At 49.2% G+C, this 15539-nt stretch overlaps 2 protein-coding genes across 2 annotated transcripts; one reads left to right on the forward strand and one right to left on the reverse strand.

The window, feature by feature from the left end:
* Positions 1-114: 114 nt before the first annotated feature.
* Positions 115-5557, reverse strand: ASPACDRAFT_77389 (nuclear pore complex Nup192/Nup205 family protein). The gene is made up of 5 exons (XM_020204956.1): positions 5350-5557; positions 906-5249; positions 695-850; positions 367-638; positions 115-308 (listed from the first exon to the last, which is right to left on the reverse strand). Exons 1-5 carry the CDS (start codon positions 5531-5533, stop codon positions 258-260), a joined length of 5007 nt encoding a protein of 1668 aa, XP_020058028.1. The 5' UTR covers positions 5534-5557; the 3' UTR covers positions 115-257.
* A 220-nt stretch (positions 5558-5777) lies between these two features.
* atmA (DNA-binding protein kinase TEL1) lies at positions 5778-15365 on the forward strand. The gene is made up of 9 exons (XM_020198741.1): positions 5778-5967; positions 6029-6071; positions 6153-7478; positions 7536-7876; positions 7929-12396; positions 12457-12847; positions 12914-13975; positions 14028-14991; positions 15057-15365. Exons 1-9 carry the CDS (start codon positions 5889-5891, stop codon positions 15074-15076), a joined length of 8694 nt encoding a protein of 2897 aa, XP_020058029.1. The 5' UTR covers positions 5778-5888; the 3' UTR covers positions 15077-15365.
* Positions 15366-15539: the final 174 nt, after the last annotated feature.

Raw genomic sequence — 15539 nt, forward strand, 5'->3', positions numbered from 1 at the left:
CAGACATGATTGGCTAAGACCCCCAGTATACGTATTTTGGTGGACCTCACCTTCTCTCAACCCCGCCATGTTATACAGTACTTGTACATCTACCTCTGAACCTTGTGATTCTTGGTAAAAAGTCCACCCTCTAATGTCTCATTCCTGAGCAGATTTAGTACGCGCTATCGGCTGATAAACATGTTCATATACATCAAAATCTTATCAAAAAGAAATCCCATAGCTTGTCCAGCTACCCGACTCACAAGAGGTCCGGCTCATGAGAACGACGGCTCCCCTGTGCGTTCCTCAAGTTCCATCTCTTCGAACTAGAGTAATCAAAATTAGTGGGAGAAAGCGAGACGAGAAAAGTAGGGCAGCACGTACATCGAGAAAGTCGGTGGCGGTAATGAGCGCCATGTAAGACTTGACAAGGCTCCCCAAGGTGCCTTGATGATCCGCATGACCAGTGCCGCTAATCCGAGCAAATCGCTTGAAGATGCCCACCATGCCTTGTCTGTTTTCGGTGAGGAACGTGCGCGTTTGTTCCATCATCTGCTCGTTGTGAAGTCCGCGAGAGAACACCGCTGAGACAATCACCCGAAGACAGGCATCAAGCAGTTCGTAATACTTGCGTAGAGCATCGGTGTTGTCAATATCTGCATCCGTTAGTGTAAAGATCAAGCCTTGGAAGCGGAAGAACCGAAGTACTTACCAATTCCAAGATCAGGGTCGGCGGCAAACAGCTGCGACTCGCGCACGGCTTGGAAGAGACCAGTCCTCAAGACATGCGTGGCCCCAACCTTTGTTTGACACAGCTCCTGGAACAGAGACAGCAGAGATTGATAGTAAGACAATAGAAGTGGCGTATCTATTTCATTGATCCGTTAGTAATGCGATCAGCTAAGGAAAGGACTCGAGCTTACCGCTTGCTTGGGTGTTCCTCAGTTCCACTGGCAATACTCGGATTGCGTCGAGGAACAGGCTTAGGTAGTTCGTCTGCGCTATCAATTCGACCAAAACTGGATCCGTCTGTCTATCTAAGACAGCCAGCAGATTGAGACATAGAACAGCCGAGACACGACATGTCTCCTGTCCAGCATATGCATCATCGCAAATGGCTTCGACCAGGGCATGGCCGGTTGCCTTGATGATCTGCTGGCTTTGATTTTTAATAAGGTCATGAGCCGCGTTGGATGAAACGATGCGGGCAACATAATGTGAACATATGTTGTAAAGACTCTCCCTGAGACTGACATTTCCAGTAGCCATGATCACGCCGCGCACGCAAATATGGAACATCTGGTGAAGCTTCTCATCAAGCACATCGCCGCCCTTGCGCGCAAGGTTTAAGTTTGGCTTGGGAGATTCGGAGCTAGAAGACTCCAGCTTGCTAACCAATGTCTCGGTAAGTCTTGCCAGCTCTAACGCCTCCGGCATATCATTCTGAATAGCGGCTTCAAGTTTGGGTAGAATGAGTTGGAGTGAGTGTAGAATGAAGGTAGTTCGTCGGCCACCTTCGATCTCTGCAGAGGAAAGCATGGTTGTGATCAGCTCAGCCCAGGATCGAAGGGCCAAGAAGCGGTTGAACGTGATCTGTCGGAGCCGGTTCGTTGCTTCTATGAACAGCATGAGACTTTCGGCCTCAGCAATAAATTGTTCCTCGTGTAACTGTCCTCTAGCGAACATTTCCTCTTTTCTCACCTGAATCAACTCCACTACCTCGGCCATATTGTATAGGACCAAGGAACGGTCTGCCTCTGGTCTCGCACACACATCAAAGTCAAGGCCCTCGAGGACAAGGAGATCAGGCATAGGTAGGGAACGCGCAATGTCTAGGTCGGCAAAGTCGAAAAGATCAAACACAGAAGGATTTACTGTGGTCTCTCCCGTCTCCGACGTTGAGGTGCCGAATAGGGTGGAGATAAGTTCGGCTTGAAGAGTCGGTGCTCCAAGCTTAGCAGCCGAGCGAATCTCTATCGCGGCGTAATCGAACAAGAAGCTTCTGAGGAGTAAGAATTCCGCGTAAGCTGAGGTTGACTCTGCTAGCCAGAATTCATCCGCAATGATTGGCAAACCATCCCATGACGTGTGAGGTCCAATTATTGGCTGAAGAGCGAGCATATTGGCGAGGAACCGGGAGCCACGCATCTCAGCAAGTGTGAAATACGACGATATCTTCGATGACCAAAGATTCTTCAGAACCTGGAACGCCATACGCTTCATTTGTATCAGCCAGGGAAGAATATTGCCATCCATTGCACCAGGAAAGTCTTGCACGAATTGGATGATGGCATGCAGCAAGGACATCTTGTTGGCAAACATGCCATCAGGGGAGACGTCAAGAAGACTACCTATGCTATTGAAACCGAGAAGGAGGTGGGCTATCGTTGGCCTATCGCTTATCGATCCAAGACAGCCATTCAGAAGTGCTAGAAGGCTTTTCCTGATGATGTAGGCCGGGGACTTATCGCCAGCCTCCAGTTCCCGATCATCGACTTCCATTTGATGTGTGAGAGGCCGTGCTAGGTTGTCCAAGTCTACCTCGGAGCTGAGGATCTCGACGATTTTGTTCGAGGATCGCCATTTAGACAATTCAGGTGATGTGACTTTATTCAGCTTCGGGGAGCTCGACAGCTTCTCTAACAGTGTCATGGACATGACCGTGAGCTCCTCATGCCCGGTACTGCAGTAAAGACACAGTGCAGGTACAATGGTCAAGTTGTTCAGAATGCTGTCTTCAAAGGCCGCAAGGGAAGAGTTGGCCACGGTCGTTCTATTGGCATCCGCTTGTGACCTGATCATCGGTCTGACAATGTTGAAATAAGTTGATTGAAGGTCAAGAATCATATTCATGACATTCAAGCTTCTCAGCAAGGAGAGGACGAGCGTGGAATCTGGCGATGCCCTGGCGACCTCGTTCACATCTTGTTGGGCTGTGGCAAACAGAGATTTGATGACATCTTCGTTGAACAACCATTCTGCAACTCGCGCGAAGGGGTGAAGACGAATGTATGTCACCATTGTCGAAGACTTGAAAGCAGAATCTGGTGACACTGACGGCTGACTTAAGACGGTTACCAGATTTTCATTGAACGAATTGAGACAGCACGCTACAAACTCCAAACAATTAAGGGTCAACAACCGAGTCTGGCGCTCATTCATATCAGGGACTTTTCTTGCTAGAGCGTGGCCCATGATGAAATCAACATATGGCTCGATGCCAGCCGTGCGGTAGGAAGAGCCGAGATTCTCCGGGAAGGGCAACGAAAGATGAAATTCGGCGGACTCAGGAGTAGGCGTAACAAGTGAGGAGACCAGAGTGACAAAAGCATTGGCTTGATCGAAACGCTCACCAATGTTCCGAAAGATTTGCTGCTCATACCATGCAAACGCATTGCTATTCACAGGAGCTTTAGCAATACCGGCAGTATTCGGGTTGGAAATCCACTGATCGATAGAGAGCCACATCTCGTTGCCATTGTGGGCGGTTCGTTCAGTCATGAGAGCTGCGAGGGCTGTGAAAACATTGGCCCTGAGATGTGTGGGCACCGATCCACTGCAAAGCATCAACAAAGTGCCGACGACGTTGAAGGATGGGTGGTGAAGTAGCCAATCTCTAATAGAAGCGCTCTGTCTGCACAGATGCTCCAAGAGCCTGAGGTAGCATGTAAGCATCACAGGACTCTCGGGCTCACTCATATCAGCTGGATTCAACTTCCTCGAGCGTAGGACTGCCTGTGATGCTGGCTGCTTGTTCGTGACTCTTTCGGCGTACAACTCTAGCTCAGCGAACATCTGCGTCCAATTCATAGATGTCGACCGCTTGAACTTGGCAGAAAATAATTTGTCCTCCTCGGAGAGAAATCGGTGGGCTGCAGTGGCGTTGTCTTCGCCTACAGAGATGGAACATAGCAGTTCACAGAAAGCGCTGACCCTAGGAACGGTTTGTCGCTTAGAGGCCCACTGGAGGAAGCCGTACAAGTTTGAGTCAGGATCGGCCCAAAACTCCTGCGCGGCGTCAGGCCGTTGTTCGAACGCAAAAGCCATGATCATCAAGAAAGACTCAAGGTGTGTGCGAGCTTCGACCACGCCACGATGAGGCGTGGAGGTCAAGCCATCTCGAAGAGCTGTGAGGTGATCAAGCCGTTGAGAGTCTTCTTCGGTTTTCAACATGCGAACAGCATCCGGCATGTTTGCGATGCAGGCCTCAGAAAAAAGCTCGAAGCTCTCCATGAGAAGGGTCTTCAGAAACTCGGAGCACTGGTCTAGCTCGAGCATTGCTGAAGCAACCTCTTTCAGAAGCAAAGCTACCAACTCACTGCGAGCTGGATCTGCCCATTCCTCATTATTGATACCATAACAGACTGTAAGCAGGAGATCGAGTCCGCCGTCATCCAGCGCTGTCATGAACAAAGCTGTACGCTCATCTGCGTCTTTCTCGGGTTCCACTCCCTGCACAGGCGAGGACGGGGCATCGAAGTCCCAAGCGCTGAATATTGCGAGCCAGAGTGTAATGATTGCAGAATGGAAAGTGGGCAGCTTCCACTCTTGAGCGACCGTTGTAGTGACGATCTCCTTATGCAGACTTTTGGCTTCTTGATAGGAGCTCGATTTTTCAGGGGAGCCGTGTTGCTCAAAGGCAGATACGATGCATGGGATATAGTGAACGACTAGACTGTCGAAGCGATCAAGGGTTCGGAGATGCTTCACGAGAACTCGAAGGTCTTCAGGGCTGGTATAAGGGCCTTTGAAAAGGTAGCTTAGAACGGCGCCAAGCGTTTCATGCTGCTGCAGTAGGCTGTTGCGCTGGAACTCTAGCAGCTCCATGGTATCAGCATCTTCGATCTGACCGACAAGCGTCGCCTTCTGAGCCTGATCGCCGAGGAGCGCAAGCCACTTCTCCACATCCACCATGGCAGTCATGCATTTTCGGGTGTATAATGAAGCATTTCGCAAAGGACCGTTCTTGATCTCAACCACGTGAGCCATCATTTCCTGCATGATTATTTGGTTTGTTTCCCTTTCCACCTCGAATGATTCCTGGAGAATAAGGCGCAACGAGTCAAGCAAGAACTGCCGGCGCTGGTGAAAGCGCATGATCGCAACATTGAGAAGGGGCCTGTCGAGTGATTGGGCCTCGACTTGCGCATCGAAGAATAAGAACGCAGCTTCGAGTTCATCGATATTCAGGGTATCCGCAAGCTGGAGTACACCTTGTTGAAAATCCTGGTTGATGGAGTATTCGACATTGCCAATCGTTACCTTCCCTAGATCGCATTGCAGACATGGTCAGCATCACATTGACGCCAGATCAAGCGAGCGGCCTCGCCTGAGAGCATCCGTTGAGATTCAGAAGCTAGCACATACCTGAGAGAACGGATTGTCGGCTTGCATTGTTTTTCGTGGGTTTGTCGAGGAGCTTCTTGAAGTCTTCAATGTGAGTCTCCAATTCAACTCGGAGACGCTCGATATTGACAACGAAAGCTGACGAGAGGTTTTGCAAATCCTGATTCAAGCCTCGAAGGCTTGCAACAGTATCTGTGTCCTCCATGCCTGGCAGGAAGCTTGCTCTTGCAGCAGCCAACTTATTGCGACGAGCACCAGCGAAGCGGAAGATGGGGGAGGGGAGATGTGTTTGTCCGGACCAAAAAAGGTCGGAGGACGCGACCAAAATCCCGGGCGGTCAAGAGCGGGCGGAGCTCATCGGCGCCCGCCCGGACCAGAAGTCCTTCTCCATACTGGCTAGTGTACTGTACCTAGGTCTATCTAATCGCCCGCCGCACGAGGAACAACAACAATTTCAGATTCACATGCGGTGTCATCGAACCATACCAGTGCAGGCACTCCCGTAAATTGTGGGATGAAGGTGGTCGCACTGCTCTGGGAGACCTCAGGTCCTCGTCAAAATGGGAGAAATTACCCTCGAAGGAGCCATTGCGCTTCTGGCATCTGACAAGCTCAAGGCACGGTCAGATGGACTAGCCGGTCGGTCACCTTTTATTACCTTGGCAGCACTTTTATTGGCAAAAGCTCTAACACTGAATAGATCTCAAACATATACTACAACAGAATAGAAAAAGTTCTAAGTTGTACGTCAAAGTCTCATACTGAAATGTATGTTCCATTTCTGGGCATTTTGTGGATTGACACCTACGTGTGTAACCTTATAGAAACACACTCAATGACAAGGCCTGCCACAAGCTGTTTGAGTCATTATTTCGATATGTCTCAGTGGAAAAGTCCCTGTATACACGCGCAAGCTCGAAAGGGGCCTCTGCCTCGCGTCTATCATCATGTGCATCCGTCATTCGCACGGCCATTGATGTTTTCTTGCCTAATTTGCGGACGAAGTCGGTCCGCGCGATCGTTGACCATGTCACGGAGACTGTATCGACTCCCGGAGCTCCTCTTGCGGATATCCTCGGCGTGGACTATATCAAATGCTTGACTACTCTATTCAGTTTTCCTCCCCACCTTGAACACCTTGCCGGCAATGAATGGGACAAACTTCTAGAGTTTTGCCTACAAATTTTAGGCTCGCACGAGACTGACAGCCAAGAAAGTGGGCAAACCCATCGCTTGTCTACTTTAGACAGTCTTGTTGCCTCGGCCAATGGTGCCTCAACACCGTCCAGAGTGTCTTTCAGGGAAAATTCTAGACCCGACACAAGTGCAGTTACAGAAGCTGTTTTATGTATTCAGCTTCTTATTGGGTGTCCGACAGCTCCGATCCTTGAGTCAGCCGAGGAGATCCTTCAAGAGCTGACCAAGCTTCTGAGCTCGTCAAGCTTGGCTGGGAATGGCTACCAAGCAGCCTTTGATTGCATCAATAGAGTCGTGATGAAGGTATTGCCTGAACAGTCAGATCTTGCTCGGATTTCATTGCTCAACCTTATCCCGGTGATCAGGCGACTGTGGCCCACCAAGATTCTAGGCTTGAAGGATGAATTGATTGTGACTTCGATGCTATGTGTAATCATTCTGACTGACGCAGCTCACAGAGAGCCGTCCGAATCTCTAATTCACACGATCGAAGATATGTTGGTTACTCTGCAGACAGAGTACACAAAACGGCCAGAGAAGGATATGTTGCAGTTGGACGAGCTATCTTTCCACCGTCGCACTTCAACTGAACGGCACGAATACTTCACTTGGCCTCGTCTCGACGCCCCAAGATCCGAGCATAATTGGACTATGTTGTGGGTTACAGCCAAGCTGATTGAGCTATTAGAGGACATCGCTGTGCGGCTTTCTACTCCTTCTGAAATTAAATCCTCGACGAAGAAGCGTCGCCTGACCTCGATGTTCGAAGATATTATCCGACAATCCACAACTGCCTCAAATGCAAGCAGAGTCTGCGCCTTACAGTTACTACCTTTTCTCCACAATTGCTACGGGAGCATTGATTCGAAAACTGTGTTGCTCGAACGATTGCTTCCAAGTATGCTTGACGATAACAGTGCCATTTCTATATGGACGATGGTTGCCATTGCAAGGTTCGTCAGGCATGCCGAGTACTAGAGGTACGAAGTGACTGACGCAATAGATTATAGTATCGCAAGCAGTCCAAATGCAGGCTCATTATCCCTGAGATCGTATTGGGAACAGGCTTGGGAACTTGCGTCTCGGGCTTCAACATCCCAAGCAACATCCAGAGCAGCTTGCAACGTCATGCACAACATTCTTCACTTTGAGCTCCTAGACTACTCTGTGGTCATCCAGTCAATAAATTCGATGCTTTCTCCTAGCAACTTGGATGGACCGTCTTCTCTGTCCGATTCATCTCTAGCACTCTGGGCTACAATCATTCGTAAGACAGCGCAGATCAACCCGGGATTAGTCACGGAAGCTTCAAGTAAGATATCGTCTTGGCTTCGCGAATCGTGGACAATAGGTTTGTCTCGGAATTATTCACAGCTATCGCTCAACTTTCTGATTTTGAACAGGGACGGTGACAGACCGTATGCATATAGCACAAGTGGCATCATTCGCTCGTCCTCTGGACATTGTCAATGTGCTTCTTGCTTGTACAAACCGACGTCTTTCTTTGCCAAGAAGTCAATATGGAGGATTTAACAGTCCTGTTGCCAAAGGCTGGCAGTACTTCATCCGCAACAAGCAGCTCTTGAATTATCTGTTTGACCTCGAAAATGTGTTAGACAGCGCGGATATATGGATTGTCCAGGATCCATTGCCGTTGAAATCATATGCTCGGCCTGACCCAAATGGTTACATTATTCTTGATTTGTTGCATACGAAATCCGAGAGTCTCTTGCAGGCCTGGCAGTCACTTTCAACTGAGAAGTCACATCATATCACAACGGATATTGTGCAGATAGTTGTGTCCTTCTGTGTCGCTGTTGCCCTGTACACGGAATGTCTACCAGAGCAAGTGAGAGAGCGAACGGCCTCCCTACACAAAAATAGTCAGCTACTGTGGGAAAGCCTATGCTCATTCATGAAAAATCGAGAATCAGGATTTGTGAACGCTTGTCTAGCAATCCTGTCGCCATACCTGACACCGGAGAATTTATTCCTTGCTCCCAAGTCAGTTGTGTCGAATGCTCTGTGCGGCTTGTTAGGTCCCCTGGCGGAAATCCTAGAAGAATCCCGACAACGACAGAGAGAAATATTGGGTTCTCGCGGTGAAGAACCCATGGACTTGGACGATCCATTGCTCACTGACTATGACCAGTTGGCAGAGATCACAGGCATACTGAATAAGAACCGAGAAGCACTTCCCTTGCTCCAAGATGGTGCCACATTTCAACGCTGTCTTACTGTTCAAGTGTCTTGCTTCCAGAAGATATATGTCTACTTGGCCTCTCCTGATCAACTGTCCAGTGAGGAGGACATTGTTAGTTATTTGACTAGTCTCGACGAGGTTGACATTTTGTCTGCTCGGGATTTTCTCCCCTATATCTACCAGGCCAGTGCTGGCCTAAGCCGCGAATCGTTGCTAAACATACTCGAGGATCTCGCTGAGAAGTGCCTCCAGTCCTACGGATTAGAACGCTGCGAAAACTCTCACCTTGTTTGTCTCCGTATGATGCAAAGCTTTGTCAAATCATGGACTGGGCAGGAGAAAGACCATTTCTCTGATTCGGCGACTGACATATACACATGGTTTGTGGATATACTTCTTGCAAAAAAAAGAGCTTCTCCCTCAGTCCTCATTGCGATGACGGAGCTGCTGGGAGAGATTCTTGTCCACAATTCTGCCTATACAAGCGGCCCAGCAAGTCCCTCTCCCCGTACCTGTCTCTTCACCATACTCAGGCGGGGAAACGCTGCCGTGAAGTTCAGGGCTGGCGAATTGATCCCTCGAATTTTCGGCAATTTCCCTCTCACCAATCACGATGCCATATTCAGTGATGTGTTGAGCAGCCTGCCTCGAGATCCGGACTGGATTGAAGGGATCGCTCTTCGACTTCTCATTTTAGCTCGCCTTGCATCCGTGTGGCACACACTACTCCGCAGAAGTATCTATCACATGGTCGAAACTCCTGCTCATGTTCCATGTTCACTACGGTATGCCGAGAAATGCATGAAAGAGGTTGCAGACATACTTGGGCTCAAAGATGCCAGAGAGCTCTTTCGCCTTTTTTGCTCCCAAATCATCTACACATGGACGGAAGGTCAGTCCTTAACCTCATTGCCTTATAGTGTCTTCGGATACGCCAGCACCGAAGATATGTTGCTTGATGTGCAAGATGAGGCTGTTGGTCAGGTCATGATGCGTTGGAATGAGCATGAGGCGGAAGAGCTTGCGGCTTGTACTGGCTTACCGTTCGTTGAACTTGTAGCCGCGTCTTTCTATCAAGCAGAGGCTTACAGCATTGCTCGCGATATCAGTATTCCCCCTAGCCAGGGAAGTCAGCCAAAGGGCGTGGAGAACCAACTGAAGAGGATGCTGGGTGCAGACAGATTCATATCATTGGTTGAAAGGCAGTTTCCTCAAATTATAGCAACCTTTTTCAAAACACTTGACCAATACGATCAAGTCGAAAGAGCACTCCAAAGGCAGAGCAACTTTCGCGAGGCCCATGATATTCTGAGATCTATCGTTGGAAAGAGCTGCTCAAGCACCGTGTTACCTGCAAACCAACAGCCGTCGTTCAGGGCTCGTTATCTCATCGATGAGCTTGATTTCATCTGCAAGCGTAGTGGATACGAGCTAGCAACCATCTGGACACCTGCTCTAGCAACCTATACTTGTCGCGCGCTGTTGGAATCCATCCACCCAGCCCTTGGCTCTCTTCACGCTTGCTCTGTTATTCGAAAGGTCAGGATCCTCATCAGTGTTGCTGGCCCTGTCATGCTGCGGGATTATCCGTTTGAAATGATCATCCACGCACTTCGGCCTTATCTAGTTGATCTATTCTGCGCAGAAGATGCACTTGGGATCTTTTGGTACATGCTAGACGCAGGAAAGGGTTATCTGAGCGAGTGTCCCGGTCTTACGGCCGGAATAGCGGTAACAACTTTGCTTTCGTTGAGAAGATTCATTGCATCACCACCGACAGAACCAACACAAGAGGATCTCCTGCGACGGGTAATGGCTAAAGTGGAAGATTTTCTTGAATGGTTCGAAGCAGCTCTGGACTCTTACGAGTCCTCCGCTATGAGTGCCGAGAAGTCTGAACTATTCAGGCTATTGGTGAGGTCATGCTCAGGAGCAACTAGAAGCGAAAGAGGAGCACAAAGCGAAGCTGAGCATGATTTGTTACTACATGTCCTTGGCGACCAAAGTTCTGGGAATAGTCTTCTCAGCAGACCTGTCTCAGATCATGTTATATCGTTGTTGTGCGCCGAGAATGAGCTTCCGCGAGACCATAATCCCCATCTTGATCTGACGGAAAGTGATGAGGTGGCAATTTCAAGCGCTGTAACGGTTTGTCAGACGTTGGAAAGGTTCACTTGCCGAGATGAATACAAGATTTGGGCTGCTAAAGTGATCGGAAAAGCGTTTGCCGCCACAGGCAGTATCAGCGACACTCTATCGAGAGAACAGGAACCCACCTTGTTCGAAACACTGCAGCACCGCGCGATCCTGGACTCAAATCACTGCTCAAGGATCAGTATCCTGACACAGCTTTGTAATATGCTGCAAAATAGCAGTCATGCCGAGGTGGGCCTTGTCGAACGTACGATGCAATCAATCGTCAGCAACCTAAGCAACTTCCCTGAGCTTGACGATTGCCGCAGCGCCATATCCCCTTCCCTTCTCAGCGCCTTGACATGGGATCCCTACCACTGTCCGAATATCCCTACGCGGTTATCGAAAGCTCACACAGACGACGGGCTCGGATGGGATCCCAGCGTCTCTGCAAATGACTTTGCGAAAGATGTCGGGCTCTTCTTGTCTAAAGCCGCTTCCGAAGACCCGGTTGTTGGACCATTATGCACTCTTCTGAACGTAATGCCAAACCTAGCAGTGCAAATTCTGCCACAGATTCTTCATGAGGTTCTGCTGGTAGACCTGCATGGCAAAGTGGACATTCGTTACACGATCTCCGAGATTTTCAAGAAGGTGTTACGGCAGGTTGACGATAACACCATACCTCACGCGCGGCTCGTCATAAACTGCATTCTCTATCTCCGAAACCAGCCAAGGCCAGATGAGTCGACCATTGTGGAGCGCGATGAATGGCTCGATATTAACTTTGCTGAGGCGTCCTCAGCAGCCAGTCGATGCTTCTTGCCGAAGACGGGACTTCTTCTTCTTGAGATCTACACTTCGCGAATGAGTTTCACATCTCGTCGTTCATCGCTTGCCAAATATGAGGCTCCTCCAGACATCCTACACGCTATATATCAGGAGATAGACGACCCAGATATCTTCTATGGCATTCAGCAGGACTCGTCTCTAGCAGCTGTCATGGAAAAGCTCGAACACGAAAGCTCTGGCCTCAAGAACTTGTTGTTCCAGAGCGCACGATATGACAGTGAGATACAGATGGGTGAAACAGCGAATGTCCACGGTGTACTGAAGGCACTTCATTCGACGAATCTTCAGGGGATTGCAAACTCCGTTTTTGTGGCTTCCGGAAACTCGAAGGACACTTCACTGTCTCTCGATAGCATGCTTCAGACAACTACCAGTCTGCGACAGTGGGATATTCCTGTGTCGCCTTTGCATGCATCCCCATCTGGGGCAGTCTTTCGGACCTTTCAGAGTCTCAGCACGTCGAGAACCCTAGCTGATATTTCCAATTCCGTCAATGAGTGCCTGCTGAGCAGCTTGGAATTGTTGAACAGCAGCAGTCGGTCAGTAAGCGACTTGAGAACTGCTATGAGGGTCTTGGGGATCATGACAGAAATCAGTGATGTTCTAAGTGCAAAATCGACGGATGAGATCAACGAGGAGTGGCAGAAGATAGCATCCAGAAACTCTTGGTTGAAAAGAACTAGGTGAGTATCAAAATACCTCTTTTTCACGTGCATACAAACTTGTTTACTGAGCAAAAATAGTGCGCACGAGGTTGGGGAGATCTTGATCTGTCATGAGGCGCTTTTCTCTACGATCAGGCAAAAGGACATCCTCAAGTCTGCAATCAACCTCCAAGACTCAGACGCGCTGTTACTGGAAATCAAGGTTCTTCGCCAGTCGCTTGAGGTTGCGCAGAGTCACGATATCTCTCAAGCTTCGCTAAAGATTGCGTTTTGTCTTCAGAAGCTTGCATCCCAGAGCGCGCTGCTGGGAATAGATACTGAAGCAGCGGCAAAGTTCGATCTAGCCAATGTCCTATGGGATCAGGGCGAGATGGCTGCATCCATCAGGATGCTGCGACAACTCAAGGATCGAAACGATTTACACAAACAAGCAGTCCCCATAAGCCGTGCTGAACTTCTCGTGACTTTAGTAAGTTGAACCCCCATTTTTTGACGATTTCATCTGTAACGTCAAGGCCGGTGCTGACTTTCTCAGGGTCACCGCACTGCAGAAGCGCGATTGGAGAAGCCAGAAACTATCATACAGGACTACATGTCGGTAGCAGTCAAGGAACTTAAACACCGCTCACGGGGAGAAGATGCTGGTCGAGTCTATCACGGGTTTGCAATGTTTTGTGACCAGCAATTACAGAACCCTGACGGGCTGGAAGATTTCAGGCGTGTCGAACAACTTCGCAACCGCAAAGAACAAGAAGTTATTGCGTTGGAAGAAATGTTGACAGCGGCCTCAGGCAGAGAGAAAGAAGCGCTCAAGTTTCACCGGGCGAAGACCAAGCAATGGTTTGATCTCGATGATCGCGAGTACCAACGTCTCTTGCGCAGCCGGGAAGCTTTCCTTCAGCAGTGTCTCGAGAACTACCTGCTGTGCTTGAGAGAGAGCGAATCGTACAATAATGATGCTCTGCGTTTCTGCGCGTTGTGGCTTGACAAATCCGATAGTCCGATTGCGAACATGGCTGTGTCGAAGTACATTCACCAAGTCCCTAGCCACAAATTTGCCTCTCTGATGAATCAGTTGACGTCCCGTCTTCTAGATATTTCTGATGAGTTTCAAAAGATGCTCTTTGCATTGATCTATCGCATTTGCGTCGAACATCCATTCCATGGCATGTATCAAATTTTTGCAAGCAGCAAATCGAAGGGCGGCAAGGATGAATTAGCCCTATCTCGCTACAGGGCAGCCAACAAGCTGGTCGACGGCCTCAAAAACGACAAACGCATGGGAACGACGTGGGTGAACGTGCATAATGCAAACATTAGCTACGTGCGGTTTGCGATCGACAAACCAGACGACAAGTTAAAGAGTGGTGCCAAGGTCCCGTTGAAAAAGTTGTCCACTGGCCAACGTCTCGAACGAGATGCATCTGAATTGAAACTTCCACCCCCCACGATGAGAATTGAGATTCGCCTTGACTGCGACTATAGCAATGTACCAAGGCTTCAGGGCTACCAGCCCGATTTCACCATCGCTTCCGGTGTCAGTGCCCCGAAGATTGTCACGGCAATTGCTAGCAACGGGCGACGATACAAGCAACTGGTAAGCTCTAGTATTGGACTGGTCTTCTTCGTCATGCTAACATCTATCCAAGTTCAAGGGAGGAAATGATGACCTGCGGCAGGATGCTATCATGGAACAGGTTTTCGAGCAAGTCAGCAGCCTCCTCAAAGATCACCAAGCCACTCGGCAACGAAACCTGGGAATCCGGACCTATAAGGTGCTGCCTCTCACATCAAACGCTGGAATCATTGAGTTTGTTCCCCATACAATCCCGCTTCACGACTATTTGATGCCGGCACATCAGAAATACTTCCCCAAGGACATGAAACCGAACGTGTGCCGTAAACATATCAGCGATGTTCAAACACGGTCATTCGAGCAAAGAGTACGCACCTTCCGCCAAGTGACGGAGCATTTCCACCCTGTGATGCGATTCTTCTTCATGGAGAAGTTCAACAACCCGGACGACTGGTTCAGCAAGAGGCTGGCATACACCCGGAGCACTGCGGCGATCTCGATTCTAGGTCATGTGCTGGGCCTGGGCGACCGACACGGTCATAACATTCTACTGGACGAGCGGACTGGTGAGGTCGTTCATATCGATTTAGGCGTTGCGTTTGAACAAGGCCGAGTCCTCCCAGTCCCCGAAGTTGTTCCCTTTCGCCTTACACGCGACCTGGTCGATGGGATGGGCATCAGCAAGACCGAAGGGGTTTTTAGGCGCTGTTGCGAGTTTACACTTGATGCCCTGCGGCAGGAGTCGTACAGCATTATGACGATTCTGGATGTGCTTCGATACGATCCGCTCTACAGCTGGACAGTGTCACCGCTGCGGCTGAAGAAAATGCAAGATGCGCAGGATGCGGCTGATGAAGATGGGCCTCCGGTCATCACGGGCAATATGGATCAGCGTTCTGCCAACGAGCCGAGTGAAGCAGACCGTGCACTCACCGTAGTAGCCAAGAAGCTGGGCAAGACATTGAGCGTGACGGCCACTGTGAATGAACTTATCCAGCAGGCTACCGATGAAAAGAATTTGGCTGTACTATACTGTGGTAAGTCTGGCGAAAGACCTCATTACACTTATGGACATACGCTGACTGGTCCCCCTGCACTCTAGGTTGGGCCGCATATGCTTGAGGCAATTGGTATTCTGATCTGATTCTGATATATCGATACAAAACGAGCCACAATATGTCAAATATATTTCATGACTTCACGATTCTGAGTAGAAAAATGATTTGTTAGTTGATATCGAGCTGTTTGTACAGCTTGAGCCCACTCTATATCTGACATCGTTCAAACAATGTAAAACAATTACCTTATCATAGTCATAATCAGCCATCAAGACTCTTATGAATAATAAACAGGCCAGTCAAAAAGAATTTGATGCGGTCGAGGAGTTGTTGTCAACTTGTGTTGAACCGTGGTTGCCTCGGCTTTGTTTATCGCATTGCCTGCCGGATTCTTGTTTTTGGATTTCTATCCTCCCTGCATTCATTCCATCGCCACATCACCGGGTGATCAGACAATGTCTCTGAATACACCAGCGACTTACAAGTTTGCACATTCTCTTGCATGAACAGTCCGAATATCCAGTCAG

Source organism: Aspergillus aculeatus (assembly GCF_001890905.1).
Source record: "Aspergillus aculeatus ATCC 16872 unplaced genomic scaffold ASPACscaffold_5, whole genome shotgun sequence".
NCBI lineage: Eukaryota > Fungi > Ascomycota > Eurotiomycetes > Eurotiales > Aspergillaceae > Aspergillus > Aspergillus aculeatus.